The sequence below is a fragment of the Anas acuta genome, chromosome 12 (assembly GCF_963932015.1).
Source record: "Anas acuta chromosome 12, bAnaAcu1.1, whole genome shotgun sequence".
Classification (NCBI taxonomy): Eukaryota; Metazoa; Chordata; class Aves; order Anseriformes; family Anatidae; genus Anas; species Anas acuta.
This window is the reverse complement of record NC_088990.1, coordinates 17,409,199-17,434,031: the sequence shown is the minus strand read 5'-3', so window position 1 is coordinate 17,434,031 and position 24,833 is coordinate 17,409,199. Positions and strand designations below refer to the sequence as shown.

Sequence of the window (24,833 nt, the reverse complement as noted above, 5' to 3'; positions counted from 1 at the left end):
GCCCAGGCTGCACGCAGCTGTGGCTGCCCCAACTGTGGGGGTGCTCAGGGCCACGCTGGATGGGGCTTTGGGCAGGTGAGAGGTGTCCCTGCCCATAGCAGGGGGATACAACTGGGTGATTTAAGGTCCCTTCCAACCCAAGCCATTCTATGGCTTGGGTTGATTCTGAATTTAAAAAATTATAAAAGAGTAAAAAATAAACAAAATGAACACGTTTCAAGATAAAAATCCCAACCATCATCAATGTTCCTTAACGCTGTCAGCTTTAACACAGTTTTGCGCCATTCTTTCCCATTCCCACGTCATACTGCAGTGTACGGCCACAAAAATGCTCACCCATTCCATGACTGCAGAACTCCTCCCGAAACCACGCTGTTAACCGGATATAGATATTGACCTGGCTTAAAAATAAACCAGCACAAAAGTGCATGCACATCGCTAAGTTGCACAGAGCTGCGGTCTTGCCAGCAGCCCCAAGGAGGGCAATGCGCAGTGGCAGAGGCTGAAAGAGAAGGAACGTTTGCCCTGGGGTCACCACCTTTGTGCACTCTGCTACATCAAACTACCTGAAAATCAGCATGTGAACCTGCCACTGGTGTCAGTGGTGACTTCTCCCCCACACACACACAAATCAAAACTGTCAAGGCAAAAATAAGGGAAACAACATTATTATTACTTTTTTATACAGCACAGAAGAGTGCAAAGTTACAGGACAGCAGCGTGAGTCATGTTTGTAAGCAGCCATTAGAAATCCTGTCAGACAGTCCCTCTGCCAGCTACATTATAAAACACCACCTGCTAATGGATTATCAAACAATCGTCTGGGTATAGGTCTTAGAGAAAGCAGTGCTTTTAAAAACATCAATCTTTTCTGTCCTGATTGTAATGATTGCTTAGGGAGAACCATAAAAGTACTGTTCACGAGCCAGGCAAAAACTGCCTGTGTAGTTCCTAGAAGAGAATATCTTCTAATTAGAAGATATCTAAACTAACTCTCTTAGCTTGATAAAGTAACATTTGTTGAGTGTGTTACCAATTATTTGCATGCATTTATGAGAGCTACGCCGTGATTAAAGCCCTTCCTCGGAAGGGAATTCTTGGCCCCCGCTGCAGCTGTGCTGCAGACAGGCTGATCCCAGCGCAGTGCCAGCAGGCAGATGTCTCTGCGTGACCTGTGCCGCGGCTCCCACCTGCCTGGACGGGTTATCAGCGACACGATAACCCGGAGCACGACACCCAGCTCCTACCAGGAAGTCCGCAGGCACCACAGGTATCCGCGAGGTAACGCGCCGAGGAGCAAAGGTCGCTCCCTGAGTTCCTGGAGGCCGATGTGAGGCACCTGGCGGACCCCCGGGCCCCGCCGCCCCTCAGCTCTGCCTCCCGGCGAGGCAGCCCCGCGGGCGCTGTGCTCGGGGCAGGTGTCCCGGGGCAGGGCTCGGGGGGAGCCCTCCCGCCCCGCACGGCCCCGTCACCCCCGGGCACGCTCCCGGCGCCGCGGGACGAAGCCGCCGCCGGCCCCGCCTCAGGTGCGGCCGCCGCGCTCCCCCCGGCCCCTCGCGGGGGCGGCCCCGACCCCAGCCCCAGCCCCAGCCCCAGCCCCAGCCCCAGCCCCAGCCCCTCGCCTCCCCGCTCCCCGCCGCCCCCCGGCCCCGCGCCTACCATCGCGGCTGCTCCGCGCTGCTGCGCTGCCCGCGGCTCCGCTGAGCGCCGGCCCGGCCGCAGGAGGCAGGGGGCGGGCGGTGGCGGCAGCAGCGAGCCCGCCCTCCCCCTCCGCCCTCCCCTCCCCTCCCGCGCGCGCAGCTCTCGGCACGCCGCCGGGCCGGGCCGGGCTGGGCCGGGCGGGCGCTGGGGCTGGCGGCGGCGGGGAGCAGCGGCTGCCCCGCGCGGGGCCGTGCCCATAAATGGCGAAGTCTCCGCGGCGCAGCCAATCGCCGCCCGCCCTGCCCGCAGGGAGCCCCGCCCCGACCCCGCCCCAGCGCCCGCTCCCGGGCTGCGGCGCCCCCCGGCCCGCCCAGGGGGCAGCGGCGGCTCCGGGACCGAGCCCCGGGAGGGGACGAGCGCTGACCCGGGGCCGTCACCCGGCAGCCCGACCCGCAGCCTCCCTCTCTCCCTCCTCCCGCTCCAGGCCTCGGCTCCGCCGTTCGCCCGGCCCCTCTCCGGGCACGTCCTTGTCGGATTGCTCAGACACAACCGGTACCGGTGTGAGGGGAAGGGGATGTTTGCATTGAGAGAGGAGCCGTGTGGTAAAGGTGATCTGCAACTGCCATTAAAACAAAAACATACCTGGGAAGCGAGCAGGAACAGAGCTCCACGCTTCGCTTCCCAACAGAAGGCAGCAGCGGTTGCGTTGTACGAGGACAGAAACAATTTGCCTAACATTTCATTTGAAAATGGAAACGTTACAGAAATTTGCAAGTCTAACATAAAAATCAGCGAAAGAAATTGCAAGAATCCACACAGCATACAGAGGACAGACACGACAGAGTCTCCCTAGGTTTTACAGGCTTTTCTATTCGCTTTGCATTTGGGTGTTTCTTAATGTCTAGGTTTGCTTTCCTAAGACACATATGTTTGCATGTATGTGTACATACAAACAACTTTATAACAAGCTATGATAAACACAGGAAACACAGGATAATTAAGGTTGGAAAAGACCTTTGAGATCATCTGGTCCAACCATCCCCCTACCACCAATGTCACCCACTAAACCGTGTCCCTAAGCGCCAGGTCCAACCTTTCCTTGAACACCCCCAGGGACAGTGACTCCACCACCTCCCTGGGCAACCCGTTCCACTCTTTCTGAGAAGAAATGTCTCCTCGAAAAAAAACAACAGAGAACTCAGGTTGTGGAAGACGATTTAAAAAGTGCATTTGCACCACATAGCTAATAGAGAAACTAGTCCCAACTTCCCTGCATTTTACATGTGCTGCAAGGGTCCATCTACTCTAGATGGACAAACAAGATGACTTTTAACAAAAAATTCAGAGCCGAAAGCATCTGTGCTCTGCCTCTGTACTAACCTTTGCACAGTGTGTACCAAGCAGTCTAATTTACAATAAAGTCTTTTCATACTTCTAAACATAGTGGTTTACTTCTGCTTATTTTAATGGTAAACATCGAATTCCCAAGCTGACTATATTAAGTGAATGATACTTATTCAACATCCATGCTCAGAAGCAGGGGAAGGCATTTCCCTTCCAATGTGAGTGGTGGTGTGCCTAAATGTTGTGCATGCCTGAGCTCCTCCAGCTAATCATGAGTAACAGTCATCTCTGAGGAAGGCAGAACTCACATTTTCATCTTAAGGAGCTCCAGCAGAGTAAAAAAGCAAATCTGTGTACATTTAAAATGAAGCACAAAACTTAGAAGTGGTGACATTTATATCATGAAATTCATATTGACAGGTTACCTGTAAAAGACCTAATATGAAAAGATGCAAGAATTCCCTGCATCAAGAACTTCCATCATTTTTTTCCAGCAAGCTCATTCATGCATATATTGTTTGACAGTGTTGTGTTTGGTTAGCAATACTATTTCATGCAAGGAAGTGGTAGCATCAAAAACTATCTTGAGGATATTTTTTGGATGCAAGCAGTTGCAGTGCTTGATCTTCCTGATATTGATCACTATTGCTAAGCTTCAGGGAGACATTTAAGCTCAAGTTTCACTTCAGTGCCTGAGTAGGTTGATTGGCTTAGCATAAGGGACTTGTTTCAGGGCTACAGGCACGGTGCTGATGGATCCAGCACAGCCTCTGCCATCATGCAGTTTGGAGCCTGCACTGCACCAGTCAGTGCCACAAAGAGAGAAGCTGTTGCCTCCTCCATCGTGCAGCTGGTAACCCACACAGGTTTCTACCTACCCACAGCCTGGTCGACTAAGCCAGCACAGAACAGGAATCAGGCTGGTGCTAAAATGCATAAAGACTAAATTGTCTTCCAAAATACCCTATCACTTACCTCTGGAAACACCACAGAATACAATCGTCCTGTGCTCTTCATTCTAAAAAAATGTACTGTGGCTTCAGAAAGAAGTAGCTCTTATGAGCAGTCAGTGAATCTGGAAAAGATTAGAAATTTTAATGAAATAGGCACTGCCCTGACTGATTTTTAATTGGCTAAAACAGGCGGCAAAGGAAAAAAAAATAGCATTACTGCTTTTCTCTTACTCAGGAAATACATTTAGAATAAGTTTTCCAAGCCACATATTTGTGTTCTGTTGATCACAATCATTTCATTAATCACTTAACTAATGCCTGAAGGCCACTAAAATAAGGCTTAATACCCTTAACAAAATATCATACTTTCAGTTAGAAAACCACACAATCTGGTACTTCTTAGAAAGATGAAGGATTTGTATCACAGAAAAGCAAATGGTATTAAATTAAGGTCATTTTAAAAATTCAATGCAGATATCTTTGCTGTATCTGCTTTCCAAAGAATAAACATACACTTCAGTAATCTTAACATTTTCTAAATGCTAAAATGCAGATGGTTACATTCTGCCCGCAGTTACAAGCAGTGAATGTAGAATCCTACTTACAGAAAATAAAGTAAGGATTCAGCAATTTCTTCATGTGAAATGCAGGGAGAAGTTAAATTATATATCTAAAACAAAACCAGAATTTTATGACTTTAAATGTGGTGAAATCAATGATTAGGACAGGATCTCCACGTTGGATGGAGAGTACAATCAGTTTCACTCTTTTTTACTCCGTCTCAATATCTAACAAGAGTCTCCTCCTTCCCTCCCTTTTGCTGGCCTTTAATTAGAGAAGCATACCTGTTCAGGAAAAAGTCTTATTAACATGTTCATCTAAAATATCACTGGAGTAAATGTACCGTAACAAAGTCAACAGCCTTCTTCACCCCCTGTTTTTCTGAGGCTCTTTTTTTTTTTTTTTTTTTTTTTTCCCTCATGTGGCTGTTTTACTCTGGATCTGATTAAGAGAAGCCTCAGACTAGAGATGCTCCAAATACACAGTGTTGAGTTCTTCTCCAACTGCAAACTGAAACGTATGAATAATGTTGTTATTCTCAAGGCTGCTATAGATCTGGAAGAACTCCACAAGGACTTGGTAACCGAGAAGTTTTGTCTCCTGTATTCCTGTGGCTTCAGTTGAGCTATGTGGGATCACATCAACAAAAGTACAAGGATTGTATTTATTTCCTCAGAGGAAGATTTACTAAAAACCTACGGAAGTTTTTAAGATCAAAACTTTATGTTTGGATGAGCAACCTGATCTAGCATCAATATTAGCCCTGCTTTGAGGGGGTAGTTGGACCAGATTACCTCCTGAGGTCCCTTTAAACTTAAATTACTACATTCTGTAATTCTATGATTACTCAGAATGGGGCTCCACAGGAATGAGACAGTAGAGCAGTCCATATAAATGATACTGCTGTGCCTTGATAGGGAAAGTGATCTGAATTTACCTTAAAGAAAATAAATCTGTTTTTTACCGATTATACTGAAGATACAATTATATCAAATACAACAGTTTAGTACTGCTTTAGTTAGAAACATCAAGGAAGCAATATAAGTACAAAAGCCACGGTTTCTGGTAACACAAGTTGAAAAGAATATCTACGTGGGTCAAACCAAAGATCACTCACCTTATCGTCCTGTTTCGGCCTGTATGAACACCTAGGGACAAGTGTAAGAACAGACGAGCATTTCAGCATGACCGTCACACCTCCCAGAGCCCGCTGGGGCGAACACTGTTACCAGCGTGAAGGCCTGGAGGGAGAACACAGGCTGAGAGTGAGTCTGTGCATCAGTTTAATGTTAATTGCAAGGCTATGATAGGAAATATAAATGTTGATCTGTTTTTAAAATAAAATAACCTTAATCAATTTGCTTCAAATAACAATTTGCTTTAAGCCCAAGTCCTGCAGCCATATCTATACTAGAAAACACTAACTCTCCAAGCGGTTCTTTTACAAGGGTCCAAATCCAGGTGTGAAAACCACACCTGTGCGTGAACTTAGTTGGGGTGCCAGCAGGTGAAGGAACACAGCTGTGCACAGGAACAAACCCGAGCACGCTCAGCAGAGGATCACAAGCACCGGGGGGCTGGTGAGAGGGTTCCTCTGCCAGGTGGCAGCAGGCTGTGGGGGACCCACCAGAAGCCCCCCGATGAGGAGGCCGTCGAGGCGGCTAAGCCAAGCTCTTCACAGCAACGCACGGGAGGGGGGAGGCGAGGACATGAAGTGAGCCAAGGGAGGTTCAGACTGGGTGTCAGGAAAATGCCTCCCCCAGCAACTGCCCGGAGAGACCGTGCAGCCCCCGGGACACCCGTGTGTGTGTCACCACCCGTGTGTGTGTCACCACCCGCTCGTGTCACCCCGCCCCGCCCCGGCCCCGCCCGGCGCTGCCCCGGCTGCGGCAGCTGCCCCCGCCGCGCCGTTCCCATGGTGCCGGCGTCCTGGCAACGCCGCCAGCTCCCGCAGCGCGGCCTGCGCCAAGGCCCGCGCCAACGGCGGGCGGGGAGGTACGGCCGGCCGGCCGGCAGGACAGACAGACGGCAGGACAGACGGACACAGCGCAGCGAGGAGCGGGGCTCCGCCGGCCGCGGGGATGCCGGGGAGGAGAGGCGGGCGGCCCCGTCCCGCCGCAGCGGTGAGTCCCGGCCCCCGCCCCCCCTCCCCGCGGAGCCCCCCGGAGCCGCCGCGGCTCTCCCCGAGGTGCGGGAGGCGCCCGGCCGGAGGGCAGGGAGGGGCAGGGACGGGCAGGGGCGCCCTGCAAGGGGTGCCGGCGACTTCGGGAGACGGTGACCAAGCGGCCCCGGTCCGCACGGGACACCCCCCGGCCGAGGGCAGGGCTATTTCGGGTGCCGTCGGGCCGCTTAGCGCCGGGACAGTCCGCGTCCTGCCACCGCGCCGAGCGCAGCCCCGGTCGGTAAATTCAGGATTTGCCCCAGTTCACTGCGCTGGTACAGCACGGCTGGAATTGCCATAGCAATATCAAGCTGCAGGCAGCACCGCTCAGAACAGCGCCTAAACACGCGAAGGCAGCGATCCGACTGGTGTCGGTGCCACCTCAGCACGGCACCGCTAAATCCGGAGCTCCGGGAACCTGCACGCCTCCGGTGCTCGCCATGAGAACACCTCGTTGTTCCTTGCGTTTGACACTGGGTAGGATAAAAGGGCGCTCCTTACATACGCTGAGCGAGAGGGAATCCGGCATCAGTCCTGGCACCCAGGTGTCCCTGGTTGCTGCACGCACCTCAAAAGCGCAGTAGAGCTCTGTGCAGCCGCCGACCAGCACCTCACCACAGCCCTGCTGAATGCCGCATCAGGTCAAGTCATCTGTAATTGATTAGGAGAGATTTCAGTGATGAGTGACGTGCTTAAATTAGAAGAACGAGAAGTCCATCCATGTGCCTCTTGTTTCATGTGCACAGTTTGTCCAGACACTTGCATTTAGCTGTAGTCTGGGAGAAAAGCTAAAATCTTCAAGCAACCTTATGCTTATTCTACTCCAAAAATTGTTTTTCAGTTGATATGAAATGTAAGAAGGCTGTAAGAAGGAAACGCTTGAGTTAAGGACTTTTTGTTTGTCTGTTTTTATAAGGAGTGTATCACTGAGATATTGCTAGATGTACAGACTTTAATGCTTTATTTATTTTTTTTTTAGGTAGAATCCAGTTCTTTGCCTCTGTGATGCATAGCTCTACTTAAATCAGTGGGATATCCCTGTGTTCATAGTTAAATTGCACATTCAAATGCTTCGCTTCATCAAGATCATTAAACTGTGGTACGGCGCAGAGCACCGGGAGTAAATGAGCTGCGGCCTACCAAGACCTCGGGCACTACCGGGCAGCTGTACAGCCCCCCGGGACAGCCAGCAGGGGCTCCCCACGGACAGCGGCACCGTTTGAAAAAACGTGGGGAACCACGTGTGCGAGGAGCAGACTGCACGGCTGGACATTCAGTGGCTGTGCAGAATTCCCAGTGCCTCAGTCATCATAATGATACCCAGCTCTTATTCAGGGCTTGTTACTTACAGGCATGTAAGAGCTTAATCGAAGAGGTAGGTACCATTATCTCTGTTTTCCATATAGAGAATTCGAGTCATTAGGCATGGAAATAACATCCACAGTCATCAGGATCAGAGGTTGTGCAAGGAATTAACATCAGACCTTTGGAATTGCAGACTAGTGTCACTGCTGCTCAGCAACCCAGCCTCTCTTGAAACTATTTTTTTTTCTCTAATTTGTAGTTTCTGAAGCACTGTGCTATAAATAGAACACACATACTGTGTCAATGTTTGCTCTGTTTTTAGGCAGTGCTTTCATAAGTTTCTAAAGCACAAACATGCTTGGCATTTTGAAATCTCAGAGGACAGTCCTATCACTTCTTTACAGTCAAAATTCTATGATTTTGTTCCAATAACCCTGTTTTCCTTTCTGTTTGTACAGCATATTGCACCAGGTTTCATCAGCAATTGCAAAATTCTCTTCATACGTAAGCCTCTTGTTTTCAGTGAGCATTTTAGGTTCCCCAGGAATTCAGGCTCAGGCCTTCCATGGGATAGCCATGCTCACTTGTGCCATTGTCGCAGGTTAAAATGTGTGTTTGTTTCATATGGGGTGGAACACTTGGATTTGATTGAGGCTATTGCTTTTTTTTATTGTTTTAATTTCTGTCACCAGAGGAAAGCTACTGTGCCAGGCCCTGATCTCACTTACAGTAAGATACTGAAAATGTCTTTTTGAAGCTATTACCAGAGCTACTCTGCTGCAATGTCTGTCACAGTCTGGCTCACTATATGTAAAAATTAAGAACAAAACGTATAGTCTTCCTATATAAGAATTTACTACATGAAGTGTACTCTTTTAGATTTGAGAACAAATGGGTAAAATACACAGTTTTGCTAAACCATACTGCTCTCTAACATTCTATTTTAGATTACCTGAAAAATACATTATCCCCAGTAATTGCTGTCATGGAATCTTTTCATTTCATTCTCTAGCCAATGCATTCTTAAGCTTTACTATAATCCCACGTATCTCACTTTTGTATTTGCTGATTGATGCCGTCTGAGACCAGCAGACGTATTTGGGTCAAGAAGTTTGTTTGCCTCTGTCCTGCCAAACCTGTTCTATGGGTCGGAGCAGATCTCAGTTGTGAAGTTGTCAACCCTGCCCTTCTCTAGAATACTGTTTTCACTACAAAAAAACCCTTCCTATCAGGTTATAGTTCGCATTCTTTTGTTCCTTTATATCAATTTTCAAATGCATCTATTCCATAAGCAATATTTAAACTCCAAGATCAGACCTGTCAGCGTAATCTTAAACTCCTCTTGAAGGTTCACTTAAAGCAGAAGCATTGAATCATTTCATGCCAGATATAGACTATTAAATAATTTAATGTGTACTTTTTCAACAGACAAATTATTGACCAGAAAATGGCCCAGCGAAGCCCGATCTTCCCAACTCTTGCCCATTCTGAAAGGTACAGCTGGAATGTAAAAAAAATAAAATAAAAAATCTTCATATTGTGGAGTATTATGTCTCTCTTAATTCTCTCTTAATTGTCTATTTATAGTAATGCTGTAACATAGAACTTTGGCATTTTATATGCAAAGCAAAATGAAATACCCTAGACTCATGCAAATCACGGCCCATATCACAATTCCTTAGTCAGCTTTTACTTAACCCTTTCTGAACAAAATTAAATAGCTTAAACTGTAACTTAGTAGAAGTCCAAGAATGCTATACTTAGGCCAAAGCCTTCTAAACATGGAATAAGTGTGAAAGCTCAAGGACAGACCTCACCTTTAAGAGTCCTCGTACATCTCTATCAGTGCTATAAGGGTGAAAGTAAGTTGTCAGGTTGGTTCATTAACAGGAAACAACATGGACAATACACAGTAACTAACAGAGTTCAAAATAAATAAATAAATAAATAACAACTCCTCTTTTGAAGGGGAGTGGAACTTATGGTTCTGAAAAATTTATTTACTCTTTACAGAACATAGCATTGGGAAATGATTACGTGCATCCGCAGTCTATGCAGTCAATTTGTTATTTATTTTCTTTTACTTTGAGCATCCATGAGCTGCCATTGCTTTTCATGGAAGCTACATAATGCAGAGCTCTTGAAAAACCTAGACCTAAATATGTTGTTTTGTTTTGTTTTAATTTGGCTTCTGAGACTGAGAAGCTTGTCATAATTTTGATCTTTCCTCACGTTCTAAACCTGCATATGCGCCTATCCCATTTGTGGGAGGACAAGCTTCTGTACAGTATTAGAGGATAGCTGTATAGACTGCAAGAAGGGAAGTACACAAGCTACTACTTTTTAATCTTGGCCTGGTCTTATTTAGTTTGCAATATCTACCTTCTACAGTTTCTGCTTTGATTAAGCCTAAAGAAAGATGAAAGCTGTAGAGACAAATAGCATTACTTCTGAAACTCAGTAAGAGGATCTTGGTTTGTGTTCTTATTCCAATTATAATTCTGAATTGTTACTTTTTATAATGCTATTGTCCTCTTCTTAAGATCCTATGCCTTTGTAAGCTTCCTTTAAAGAGTAGGAAAAAGAGCCTAACTTGCCTTTCTACAGGACAGATAGATGCAGTAGCAAGCAGCATCTGTTTACTTGCCGCAGTGGGCCCTCTCTGTAAGTCTTTTGGTGCTTCTCCCCACTACCGCCAGTTTTGTGTGAGACCTTAATAATATCTGAATATTCTTCTTCACTAGACGGGTTCGAAACATACCGCTGCACAGCCAGGCGTTGACAGCGGTCCCGCTGGCATCTGCAAGCCTTGTGGATCAGCTGGAAGACAGAATCCTAAGCCATGAGAAAACCACGGCAGCGCTCGTGGAACACGCTTTTCGTATTAAGGAGGACATTGTTTCCACTCTGCACAGAATGCAGAATAAAGGGGGGGGCGATCGGTTGGCTAGGCAACTCTTAGAAGAACATATCCGAAACATAACTGCAATAGTGAGGCAGCTTAATCGGGACATTGAGGTACGTTAGGGCTTTTTTAAAAGGACTAATACCATTTCAGCTACTTAGTCCTTCTCATTTAATAACAAAGCTTATCACAGGATGAGAAAGTTCAGACAAGGTCTGAAGATCCTGTAAGCTTATAAATTGTTTTTATAACTTGAAACACTGTTTGCAAATTAGGCAGTTCCTTCAGCAGCTATGAAAATAGTACAGGATATTAGCATATAAACACAGAAACCTTTGTGGTACTAATAAGCTTGCTTTCAAAAGCAACACTGGAAAACCTTGAAAAAAAATGAATTAACGTGACACTAATACCCAGCTCAACTTCAATCCAAAGGCTGTGCCGAATAAACACTAGGAAATGCCTTAGGTCTGTAATAAACTTTCTTTTATTTCTGACTCGCTGACGACACTAAGTAGCCAAACCCAACTGCTCATTTTTCTGACCTAATCATACGCAGATACATGACCTCTGCTCAATGAGCAACATGGGCGTGGTGGGAAAAACTGATGGATAAATGTTAATATTTAAAACTTTATTCCATTGTCAAGTTCTACTTTATACAGATTATGGTAAGGACAGTAAGAAAAATAAATGACCTAGAGGTACTTGTTTTAGTATATATGAGATGAAGCTTTGATTAAAGTCATGATAAAATGTATCTCTTTTTACTGAAATACTGAAAAATAATGAGTGACATTTAAAATGTACATTAAATGTAACATACTGAATTTGTATTTGCATATGAATACTTTGTAGATGCTGCAGGAACAGATACGTGTCAGAGACAATCTCAGCTATGGAACAAATTCTACCCTAAAGAGTCTGGAAATGCGGCAGCTTTCTGGTTTAGGAGATCTTCGGGGAAGAGTGGCAAGGTAAATGCCAATATGAAAGTATGTTTTGGGGACTAGCTAATGTTGCTTTAATCTTGAAATATGAATGTCAGTGTTAATGGGCTGAACTTTGGCAAAATTCCCAGGGTAATTTTGCTCGGTGTTTTCCAGAAAATGAATAATAATCCTTTGCATTCCAGTATTACGTGTTAAACTTAACAACATGACCCTTAATTCCCCAAATTTGTTTTTAACAAATGACTTCAAATTCCATAGGAATCTGGATTTAGTTCAGTTTTAAAAAGAATCATGGTTAGACTTTAAGACTAATTAGCACAATTACTATAAAGGAGGTATGGTATAATCTGCACTTGTAAAGAACATAATAGATGCACATTTTTGCATATGTGTTAGAGGTAGAAATATGTGAATTAAATTATTGGTTAACCATATTAAAATCTATGTAGGCTACCTGGCACGTAAGAAACAGAAAGCTATAAAACAATTGAGTTTTTACAGGCTACTTCAAACTCCAAGTTACAGCTGTGCAACAACACATACATAAGGTTGTGCCACCACTGACACATTTACAAGCCAAAGTACAACATTTGTTTCAGTGTCTGTGAAGTGAAACTTAAAAGACAGTTTTGTACAACTACAGAAAAAAGGACCAAATCTGTCCTAAAATATCCTGGCTTCACTGGAATTACACTTGTTCTGAATTTGACCTATTATCTGTATAGTACAGGTAACTTTTATTTTTTCTTGTACTTCAACTGATGTAGTGATAACAGCCTACAAAGATATCCAGGGAGGGATTTTCCTTGAAGTAAGTTTTTCTCATGAATTCTTTGATTGTTTCAAGTTTCCACAGTTACTTCGTAGCCCGCTTTGTAAAGAATACTTTAGAGAGGTTTAAAATACTGATTATGTAACTTTTAAAAAAACCTATGCTTTCCTAAAAGTTATTCTTTAGTAAACAGGAACAAACTAGACAAGCTCATTTTGTCAAATGAAAACTTGACTGCAATATATACTGTTCTCTGTGAAATTTTATAGAATCATCGTAGAATGGCTTGGGTTGGAAGGGGCCTTAAAGATCATCCGGTTGCACCCCCCTGCTATGGGCAGGGACACCTCCCACCAGCCCAGGCTGCCCAAAGCCCCATCCAGCCTGGCCCTGAGCACCGCCACAGTTGGGGTAGCCACAGCTTCTGTGTGCAGCCTGGGCCAGTGCCTCATGACCTTCTGAAAGAAGAATATCTTCCTAATATCTAATCTGAATCTCCCATCTTTTAAAGTCATCAGCCCTTGTCCTATCGTTACACTCCCTAACAAAGAGTCCCTCCCCAGCTTTTCTGCAGCCCCCTTTAGGTGATGGAAGGCTGCTACAAGGTCTCCCTGGAGCCTTCTCTTCTCCAGGCTGAACGACCCCAGCTCCAGCCCTCTGGTCATCTTCATGGGCCATGAGGATGGATGCGACACATGTACATGCTTGGATCTTCCTGCTTTTTATATAAAATGTCCACTTTGAGATCCTACTACATCGTAAGACTGGTCCTTATCTGGAGCAACACAGATACTGACTGCTTGTGCAGCAAAGTAAAGTGCCTTTGGTTTCAGGAGAGAACTCACATGAATAAACATGTGCCAACATGAGCTTCTCCATGGGGTGCCGCCTGACTGAGTCCTTGGTATGGGGAGCGGTGATGGACTAGCTCAGTCTTTGCCAGGATTTCTTCCTTTATTTACTTAGGGCAACTCCCTTTTATTCTGCCTGGGTTGCAACCTATCTGATTATTTTAAGAGATTATACCGATCTGCCCTTATGTCAGCATGAACAATGAACGCTGGAAATTTGTATTCATTACCACAAGAGAATTAGTTTGTCTTTTAACTGTTACCTTCTACTCAGTATTATAACCTACATTTTCTCTGTGCAGATCAAAAAAAGCTTCCCTTTCACCAGAAATCAAGGTAAAGCAGTGGTCCATGAGAGAAGGTTATTTTCCTTCACCTACAAACACATTCTACTTCAAACTCCTGTGAATAATGGTTATGGTATTCCTGGAGATTATGATCAAAATTGCAGTTTGTTGTGCTATACAGATACTTACCAGACACTTTCCCTTGCATATTTCCTGATTACTCTAGCCAATACATTACATAAAATAAGCCAAACTCACCTACTATAATTTTACTTCAGCATCTGGTCTTACTAGCTCTCACATGAGTTCAGAGAGTGAAAGCTTAGAAACACGTTGAAGCTACTGTGGGTTACCATCTTGGGTCCATCAGCTAACCCCTGCTCTCAGCCACAGCCAGGGTGCTGTGTGTGGCTCAGGCTGTAGTGACACTCGGCTAATTTAACTCAAAGTACATCACATTTGCTCTAGGCTAGAAGAATACACACGGACTACTGCTGTGACTCAGTTTGTATACACCGAGTGATGGTAAATCACCTGTGTCTGAGCCTTTGGATCCTGTAAGGATTTTCCTGTCAATCTCAGGATCCTGGCCAAATTTCAACGCCAGTAATTACACGCATACTAAATATCCTATTCAACTTCAGTATTGGAGAGAGTACTATTTATTTCCCAACACCAACTGTTCTGTAACATGTCAATATATTACTGAACAACTGTCTCATTAATTCTTGAGGGTTGCTGCTTTTAGCGGTGAGAACAGGGATCCCTACACGCACGTGCACTTGAGAGGCACAGCTCCAACACCCCACAGCTCTGGAGGCGTGTGACTCGGAGAGACCTCAGGGCTGAGCGCACCTGCATCACAGCATCAGCTCACAGCCCTAGCAGGAGAGGACGGAACCCACAGAGCAGCTCATGTCTCTGGGCCATTTTTCATTAAGAATTATTGATGAATTTGTAAAGCATCATTACGGGGTTCAGCATGAATGATGCTGTCCATATTCCATTATCATTAAGACAGAATTTACCTCTTTTAAAAGCAGTGACACACTGAACAGAAAACTAGATAGATACTCATAGATCCATTAGCCCAGCCTCCCGTCCCTGATGTTGGTAGTTTTATATAACACAGCTTTACTATGTTTATTTCTAGTGATAAATTCATACAACCATAAAATTCATGAGTGCTGCCTTATCATTTATTTACAGAATGTTCTGTGGACTATGACCACTTGTCTGGGACGTTGAAATACAGCAGCCTTATAAGAACAAGAGCAGTTACTGTGTCTAGAGGTCGCCCTCTCCTGAAAACTCCAGAGAAATAGCAATGATACGTGTTCACATTGGGCCTACTAGGCATATATAGTTGATTTTTATATACATTATAGATCTGACTCATTTCAGATGCCCTGGACTTAAAACATGTAGGCAGATTTTCCTACACTGAGTAGAAAATGAGTCTGATGCATCTGGGATGCGCTGCATTTATGATCCCTGTAAGTAAAATAAATCTGCTGCACTCTCTCTACTGGTGATGTACAAGACATACAGGGAAGACTGATCTGGCCTCCCAGGTGCAGGCCATGTACTAGCTCTGCTGTTCCAGCCCAGTGAATCCCCTGGATGCATCAACTTGTTTTTTCACAACCTTTCTTTCAGCTACCTGTTTTTCACTGAAGCATTGATAATTTAATCAAAACATCTCCTATTATTAAAAAACAAACAAACAAACCAGAACATTACCAATCTGTGCGTGCCGTTTTAGCATAGTTCTCAGCTTTTTCTAGTCATTGATGATACTTCATAGAACAGCCCTTACAGTTTGATTTCTTAGAGACGAAAGACAATGAAAATATTCTTCAGTGTGCCAGAAAAGGAACTATTGCTTTTGCTTACTAACATTTGGAAGACAGCTGCTTGATAATTTCACTGTTTTTATTAAACATTACTTTTTTTTTTTTTTTAATTTATTTATACTGGATTCTGAAACTCAGACTACTTGGAACTACAAAGTCTTCTCTCCATTTAGTCTTCCTACACTAATTTTGTTTAAGTACGCAGTTTGGTAATCATAACTTTTAGAAAATGTCCTCCAAAGTTAAATAACAGTACAACAAACCCGTCCTAGTACATTTTTGGCCCAAACTTCAACAGTGCATGTGTGCAACTGCAACATGAAAAACTGTTGTGAATAGTTCGTGTGGCCTCCTCTCTTCATTTGAAGCATGAAGACATTGTTGTGCATTTCTTTGTACAAAATGGTTTTCTATAAAATCTTAAGTGTTGCGTAAGCTGGAAGCACAGCTATTTTTTTTCAAATTGATTTTTTTATATCCTTATCCTCAGCTCTTACATTTTTAAATTAGTATTCTTTCTATAAATCTTAAACTATTTCTCATTTCTTTCCTTGAGCTTTTAAGATGACCAGACCTCAAAAGTTGATTTCAACTTTTGTCTTTCTATCCATAGTCCACTAGCTTCATCTATAGTCTGATCTTACTATTAATTATATTAAATATTTCTGAACATTGGATTTAAATAGTACTTTTACGAAGGACTTATTCTAATTTTAACATGAATCTATAAAGAAGTCAGAGCTTTCTGACATATGGAAAATCGAGCAGGTATTGTAATGTTCCTCTTATCTGTAAACAAAGAAAAATTCCAAACTATAATGAACCACTTATTTTTCAGATTACCAATTTTCTCCCCATCCATCATGTAGGAGGAAATGTAAATCAAAAGTATTGGAAAGACCATGGTTTTCTGTATGTTCATCTTCATACTGTTTACTTTTTTTCTGTACTATTTGAAGGCTAGTGGAAGCATCGACTAAAATTATTTGCTATAAGTCTTAAACTCAAAATATATACTCACATAACTGATATCAGGATCTCATTCTTTTTATGTAGCATACTAGTGTTCTTTTGCAGGTAAAAACTAATCAGGCATTTTGGATTACATACAACATATATAGCAAAGAGACTGCTTTGACCACTTGAACACTGAGAATATTGTTTTAAAAAATAACCCAGGATAAAAATGAAGTACATTCCATAATTACATTGATATTTAAAATGTATTCCAACTTTCATTTTAAAAGGGTGCCAATTACAGTATACCTGTAGAAATATTAAAAGCACAATTCATACATACCAGCTTGACACTAAATTAACAGTCAGAATTTTTAAATTTTCAGTTACAACTACATGACCCTTTTGATCATGTAACCCAGTTCCACAAAGAAGAGATGCCTTATGATTAAATCCATAATGCTAATTTGCCTTAAAAGCAATTACAGATTCCTACTCTTTACTTTTGGTACAGTAATTTCAAAGCTGTTGCTTTTCATATTTTCTGTAATGCCTCAGAGAAACAAGACTTTTTTATTTTTTTAATTTTTATTTTTTGAGTTCACAGGCTTTTGGTGAATAGATTTAGCTTCTCTTGCCTTTCTAAAGGAACTACTGATTCTAAGACCTATAATTCACTGCTGTGTAAACCTATTCTGCTCTTTCTACAGATATTACTAATCAATCTTGCTACGCTGAACTGCTCAACTATAAATTATTTTCTACAAGTTTTCTAATTTGTGATATTTTACATTACTTATTATTTTCATATTGAAATTGTACTGTCGTATTTATAGTAACAGTTGTTACTGTAACCAAGGTGATGAAAGCACATTTTGAAGTGAAAGCTTTCCAACTGAAACCTGAGTTAAAAGAAGTTAAAATGTGTCATGGCTTTGCATAATGACTTAACCTGCCATAGTTTGTCCCATTTTACTGCCTTTTTCCCCTTTAAATTGTAACTGCTGTCTGTCCTTCATCAGTTTCAGAGATCAAATTTAGTAACTTTGGTTATTATACATCTAAAATATATATATATACACACATGACTCATACTTTGCAGGGGTCTTACTTCTGAAGTTACAGTACTTATATTTGTGCAGCTCAGTTAATGTCCTTATTGTATTATTGTAGATGAAATCCACCTGATTAAAGTATTTTTGAAATGTTGTAGGAAATGCATGTATTCTATAGCACATTTGCCCTTAAAATGTTACAGCACTGAGAAATGTTCCAACGTGAAGAAAGGAAAGTAATTATTATGTGCCAGTACTGCATTTTGGAGTCTTTAGCAAGACAAAACTGTCATGGCTTTAAATGAGGGCTTTACCTAAATACAGACTGTATTAACTAAACCGTAACTTTTCCCCACATTGTTTACTACATAGATTGTGTACTATTATTTTGCAGAAGAAAATAAAAATAGGAATGTAAGACTCAGAGGAGCACAGCTACAATAATGGAAAAGTCATCTTCAATTAGTTAGGCCTCTAACTATATAGGCCAAATCTTACAGGCCATGACAGCTGTCTGCTGGAATATGACAGAAGTATGACCCATTGAAATCCTGCATATCTTTGAAATTGTAATGTGATTACCCCAACTCTGATAACAACACAGTCTACAATTTATGCCAGAGCCAAGAAAACAGGAGTGCATCAAATGTTTGGTAGACTATTTGATAGATACTGTGAGATATATCAGCATTCTAACAGCCTCATAAGACAATATTTTGCTAGACAGCCATCACTATCACAGAAATACCCAGTCTAAAATGGATAATTTTAAAAGCCTGGACCTTATGTTCTATTCAGCTGTTGCTTTGGTATTTGTTTATTCAAACAGGTGTGATGCCGGGTTAGCCAGACTGTCTGCAGAACATAAAATTACATATGAAAGACTTCAGAGCCTAAGTAAAGACCAACATACCTCTAAGCTGATCTTAGAATCTAAAATCAAAGAGGCAGAAATACAGGTACAGTATTTAGACCCAAGTGATCCACGTATGGGTAAGAATTATAGTCTAATTCAAACACACACCATTACTGTTAATGATTTTCCTGGGAGTTCAGAGATTTAAAGATGGAGACTTACATCTACTCACAGTCCTTATTAGACTGAATATTGCTACATAGCTACATTACTGCATTGGTCTAACCAGAAAAAAGTCCTTAAATTGTTGCCTTTTGTATGCTGTGCAGAAGGTCCTAGTGTTTAAAGGTACCCACAAAGTCTCCAGGAATGAACAACCATCAGTGACTGCTGATGTGAACAGTTTCTTGAGGTCAGAATGTTAATGAGACATGGATGTTCTACAAAACCACCGTAATAATGCAAGCTTGAGGTTACCCTGTATGTTTTGGCCTTCCCAAAATTATTTTGTATACATTTGAACACTATTTTTGAAGGTCAGCAAAACAAATCTGTTTTGTGGTTCTCAGAATCCCTTAACTTATCTGTTGGGTTTCTCTCCCATTGGGTACGAGAGTGGAATTGAGCACTAAATACAAGCAGAGTCCTGAGACACTGCAAAAAAAAAGGTTCTTCATAACTCTGTCTCAAAGCCTTCTCATTTTCTTAGGTAACAACAATATTTTGCACCTTCACTTTGTGGGAGGTAAATGGTTAAAATTCACTTTTCTCAGAATACTCAGCGTGCCAGGAATATATTGTCATGAATCATGTAAACAGAACAGTATGTTTTGTACTGCCACGACTGCTTTTGTGAGAAATACTTTACATTAGCAATAACCGATCCGCACTTAAATCCAGCACTGCAGTAGGCATTACACAAGAAGTGCTGAAGACTCTCACCTAGTTGTGGTGGAGGGGTCTGCACACGTGGCCCCTGGTGATGTATGGATTGTGTAAACCCAGCTGCCTCAGAGCAGGACGATGCTTTCATGGCAAGGCTGTTCACTTCATTTATGGCTGTAGAATTACAGCTTTCACAGTGTTTCTACTTTTGTCTTGTGAGACGATATACTTTTCATGATAAAGTAAAATGCACAAACTCAATAATTTTGGAAACATCAGCAATAATTTTGGAAACATCAGCAATACAGCCCTTCTTTGTCCCTTCTACTGATACAGAAATGTCCCAAATGAGACTGTGGTGAAATGTGTTGAAAAATAGTAAATTCTGAATTCTATTTCAGATTTCTCATCTCCTGAGCAGAGTGGAGCAGTCAATAATGCAGCAAGAAGCAAAGCTGAAGGTTGCCTATAAGGAGAGCACGCAGCAGCTCCACCTGCTGGACACCAAGTGAGTGAGCTGCCATCGGCCCGAAGAGACGATCCCATTTTTAGTGCCCCAAAGCGTTGTGGTATTTCATATAAATACTTCTATTTTGTTTTCATTATTTTCCAAAACAATGTTGCCTGCCTTGTCCCATTTACTAGCCTTAAAGTTTGAAGATTTGCCTTGATACGGTGTCAAGAATGCAGTAATTATCATTAAATTTTTGTGATCATCATAAAAGAATGGTGCTGAATGACTGAAATTTCTGCTCTTTTTATCTCCTAATTTGTATTATGCTTTTAGATTAAAAAACGCTATTGAGGAACTCAGCAGCCAGATTTTGTCTGCACGCAGCTGGTTGGAGCAGGAACATCAAAGGATTGAAAAAGAGCTTGTGCAAAAGCTGGACCAACTCTCATTGACTTTTAAGGAAACCACAGTAAGTTTCATTACAGTCTCCTAACACTTCTCAGGAACTATTTAAAAGCATTATTAGTAACTGGGACTTTCAGACCTCACCAATAGTTGCAGAACTCTTTTCATTGATGTCAAGCATAGCATTCCCATGGCCTGAGAGTCTTGAAATAGATCTGACCACTTTAAAAACATCAGTATTTTAGCCTACTATCAAGTGAATTTAAAGTGTTTTCTAAAGTAAATTTTAATTCCTTAAATTTAAATTCCACATAAGAAAAGATGATTAATCAATACCTATTGCATATCTGGGAAACACCACTCTAGTTTCATACACAAAAGAAACCATTAAAATTATTTTTCCTGGCTCCAGGAAATAAGTGAAAGAGCTATAGAGATGAAATTCAACCAAATGTCAGAGAAAATTGACAAAATAGAAGAAATACAGAAGATTACCATGGAAGCACACGAGGCACAACAGAATGAAGAAAAGATAAATATTCGCATTGGCAAACTTCAAAATGAGATTAATGAAGACATAAAAGAAATGAAAGCTGAAGTTAATGCTGGTAGGACTATGATCAATCTAGATCTTTCTTCTGAATTGCGGTAACAATGACTGACCTTTAACACTGTTCAAAATGTCTTTGTACTAAAGTATTTTAAAGACACTGGGGCCAAACGTAGTGGTTGCATCTGTTGCATTTAAAAGGGCTTTCACTATGTGTGAAGCTCACAGAAACAAGAGGTGACATCTTAATAGCTTAGAAGTGCTTCCCTTGAACATATGTAAGCATGGTTTGGCTGCAATCAGGGGCATTATTGCTATCAGCATACCAGCATAATTGGAGTCCTATTTTTCTTCAGAATTTTTACTATCGTTCCAGTGTAAAATTGAGTGTTATGGTAGGAGGCATATTCTGATATTAACTACATCATACTCTTTTGCTTTATATTATAGACTAATTCAATTCTCATGTGCAATTAGGGTTTGCAGCTATCTATGAGAGCATTGGGTCTCTACGGCAAGTTCTAGAAGCGAAAATGAAGCTTGACAGAGATGAACTACAGAAGCAGATCCACCAAATGAAGCAGGAGATTCCAGCATGGGGAGAGGCTGGACCGTGACTGCAAGATTTTGTCTGAGATGAATATTTACCTGGCTAATAGGCAGACTATAATCTTGTTCCAGTCTGTAATCCAAATGTAATGCATGTACCGAAGGACATGCTGCTGTTGCACAGGTTTGTATGTTTAAGTGGTAAATGCAAGCTTTTAACAGATCAACTGACAGGAAGCTTTTATGGGCTGAGGTGCTGATTTACCACTGCACTACTCTAGTTGCTCTCAGGAGATTACCAACGTAAAGCTAGAGTAATATATTGGTGAAGCTGGCACCTAACTTGCTAAAGGCATTTCAATGCTCCCCAGTTTTGTAGGCTTGATCAGGCAGTTATATGCTTGTAAGTATAAGCATCCCGATATATTCTTTTTTAAATAAGAAGTTGGTATCACTTGTTTATTATCAGTTCGGCAAGGTTCTCCACCTTGATACAAATTACTATGTTTGAAGTCACCGGACATTTTTGCAGTGACCTTCTCTACTATTGACTCCCGGAGGAGACAGAATTGGCACCAAACTGACCAATTTTCAAAACTTAGACACTGTCAGAAAACTTTTGTTTAGCTGTGCAAATATCCTGTGTGTGTGCATACGTGTGTGTGTGTGTGGAAACTAAATAGTATTATATAATGTAGTTGTAGACTAAGATGATTCATGACAATATAAAAAACAACTTGTGGTCTTACGTATTGTGACCTTTTTAAATGAATAACCAAGTAGACTTGAGACAAAGTAAAAAAACTTATATACAGTATTTTATAAGCTGGGCATGTGTTCCTGTGACTTGTTTCATTATATTACTATGGATTTTGAAAGGTTTGAAAACAAAAGAAAAAGTGATGATCTGGAGATAAAGTCTGGAGAATTTTGTGTAAAATGAAATGCAGTTTATGATCTGCTTAACAGTTTCTATTGAAGTAAAACAACTAACTCTTCAAATTTAAGTAGATTTTAATAATTTTGTAGGTTCAAACTGGTAATTCATGGTATTTCCAAATAATAATGGTGCTTATTTCCATTCCCATAATAGTTTACATGCTGAAAATGAGCACCCATGCAGAATAATAATCTAGATGGGAAAAAATATATTTTGATTCTTTATCTTCATTCAGAGCTTATTTTTGCTTATGTTTTCAAATCACACAGGATTAAGCAGTCTTGAAGTATAACAGGCTTCATCCAGTATCCTATTAATTTATACAGTAAATAGTACTTCATGTGCAAAAATACCATTAATTCGTACAAGTGTTACTGCCAACTTGTACAAGTTGATACAATGTCTTTCCATTGTCTTTAACAGGCCTTTCTTTTAGCCAATATTTCAAAACCATATTCGTGTTTGGACAACCAGTGGCAAACGTCTCATCACTTCCATGAACCAAGGTTTGGCCCACACAGTCACCATATTAAAAAAACGCTCCAAAACTACATGTGCATTAAGTAGGACAGTGTACTGTGTAAAATCAGGAAAACATACGTGTCTTTACAGGATTAGTGCCTAAGTTGATATTTACTTCCTATATAGTTGAAAGTATCTTAATGCATCAAAGATATCTGAGCTTTTTTGCAACTCTGGCTTCTAGTGCTCTCTGATAACAACACTGCCTCTGTTAGTCCTGTCTGGTATCATCCACATGCTGTGGAGTATATTTACAATGGCAGCTAAAAGGTAAGCCCTGTTCTCTAAATGGACACAATGAAATGCTTGCAGATATGCTTTAGGAATTGTCTTAATACTTCATTCCTTCTTCATTTCTGTATTCTCATCTGTTCTTAAATATTTAGACAAGTACAATGGAAAAGCTATCACTGGTGTTTTGTAAAAAACAGACATACACCTTGAACACACAAGGAAGAAACAAGAGATGAACAAAACCTCACTTTTTCTTCTGTAATTGCAAATCTGTACCTGAGAGTCTTGTACAATATGGAAGAGTTTACAGGGAAACAGAGAAACAGTTTATGTATGACTAATAAAATGTTTCTCTTGTAAAATCTTGTGTGATTCATCAGATATATATATAAAAAAAAAATAGAACATCCTTGCTAATTTTACTTCTGCTGTTTTCCCTAAATTTCAGCTAAGGTAAAAAAACAAACCAGAACAAAACAAAACACACACAACAACACTGAAATGTGAGTTCCTATCAAGCAATGTGTTCCAACTACAATGAAGTGCTATTGGAGGAAGTTTTCTGCACAGACTAGGCCTACAAAATCTTGACTGAACCTTCTGTCAGGGAGTGTTTGTCTCTGGTAAATAACAGCTGAGTTCTTCAACGTAGAATTAGAGTCCCCACATCTTTCTATCTTCTTAAAATTGCATAGCAAAAGCCTCTCATCAGGCAGAAACAGCCTGCCCCCAGGGAAATAACTATGAAGTCAGGAGGACAGTATTATGGATACTGTGTTCTAGGAAAGCTCGATTTTAAAAAGCAGAAGCCAGTTGTAAACACTGACCTGCACAGATCCTGCAAAACTAAACAGAAGGACATACCTGTGCTTGAAAGTGGAGCTGCCCCTTTATTTTTCTTTTCCATGTTGGTCTCCACTGAAATTCCTGTGTGTTAGGAGTGCTAATTTCATTCCTTCAGGAATGCAGAGGGCTTCTGATGGAGGAAGTAATATTTTCTCCACTCAGCATAAGTACTTAACGTTAGTACCTCCAGGAGTCACTACCTGTACAGCACCAAACTGGGCTGTGTTTTCTCTCCACAAAGGGAGAAAAGAAATGTAGTGAGAAGAGGCAGTGTTAGTCTGGGTAATTTTCAAGGTTATATTGAATCTCTATTACCCTGAAGGAAAAACTACTCCTTAACTCTTGCTCCTTTAAACTGAAACAGCCTTTGATGGACATTGGTTTGTTCCACTTGCTTGACTATGATCCCAACTTCCATAAAATGGGAGGCAAGACTTTAATGTCTTCAGAGCTTGTGCTTACTATAAAGCTTAAACAATACAGAAACAAAATTATGCAACTTTTTTCTTAGGGCATACAGAGCTTCTGAACGAAGAATAAAAAACAAAACACATCACCAAAAAAAAAACCAACCAACCAAAAAAAAACAAAAACAAACCCACAACCAACCAAAAACAAACATACAACCACAAAACAAACAGGGAAAAAAAGAAAAAAAAAAAGAAGCGCAAGAAGATCCACTATCCCCTACTGCTAATGACTTCTAAACCAGCATAAGAACTTGAATAGGCAGGTCCAGCACTGGCCCCTGAAGGAAAACTCTCCTTTCTCAAAAGGTGTGGCACACTTAGTAGATGAGCTCAGGTAGCAATTCATATCGCACTCAACAGGGAACTTTCTTCTGGAATACTCAAAGTACAGGAGGCAAGAATAATGACTACATTCCTCTGGACTGGCTGAGTTCTCCTTATGCAAACACTTACAGAACCAGGAATTTCCAGGGTATGTCCAACTCCAAACTGTGTATTTATAGTGTCCCAGTTCTATAAAT

General features: G+C 41.6%; 2 protein-coding genes across 5 annotated transcripts in view; one reads left to right on the top strand and one right to left on the bottom strand.

The window, feature by feature from the left end:
* The window catches only part of MYO1E (myosin IE), a 90,729-nt gene extending 83,547 nt beyond the window's left edge, over positions 1-7,182 (bottom strand). The window contains exons 1-3 of one of the 2 annotated variants that reach the window (XM_068695294.1): positions 7,166-7,182; positions 5,617-5,740; positions 3,961-4,060 (exon numbers count right to left, since the gene is read on the bottom strand). In XM_068695294.1, coding sequence (XP_068551395.1) covers positions 3,961-4,002 — 42 coding nt within the window. In that variant the 5' untranslated portion in view covers positions 4,003-4,060; positions 5,617-5,740; positions 7,166-7,182. Of the gene's footprint in view, positions 1-1,659; positions 2,030-3,960; positions 4,061-5,616; positions 5,741-7,165 lie in introns of those variants that run through there. The other variant, XM_068695292.1, reaches the window with a different exon arrangement.
* Positions 6,361-24,507, top strand: FAM81A (family with sequence similarity 81 member A). 3 transcript variants are annotated; one of them, XR_011100560.1, is made up of 12 exons: positions 6,361-6,622; positions 7,640-8,035; positions 9,394-9,459; positions 10,573-10,629; positions 10,710-10,983; positions 11,729-11,847; positions 18,431-18,560; positions 19,744-19,850; positions 20,130-20,265; positions 20,614-20,809; positions 21,229-21,484; positions 22,664-24,507. XR_011100560.1 is itself a non-coding variant. In XM_068695311.1 (11 exons), exons 3-11 carry the CDS (start codon positions 9,413-9,415, stop codon positions 21,366-21,368), a joined length of 1,206 nt encoding a protein of 401 aa, XP_068551412.1. In that variant the 5' UTR covers positions 6,361-6,622; positions 7,640-8,035; positions 9,394-9,412; the 3' UTR covers positions 21,369-24,507. The 3 variants fall into 3 exon arrangements, 2 of the variants coding, with proteins under 2 accessions (XP_068551412.1, XP_068551413.1); XM_068695311.1 differs by having other exon boundaries at positions 21,229-24,507; XM_068695312.1 differs by lacking the exon at positions 10,573-10,629 and having other exon boundaries at positions 6,364-6,622; positions 21,229-24,507.
* Positions 24,508-24,833: the final 326 nt, after the last annotated feature.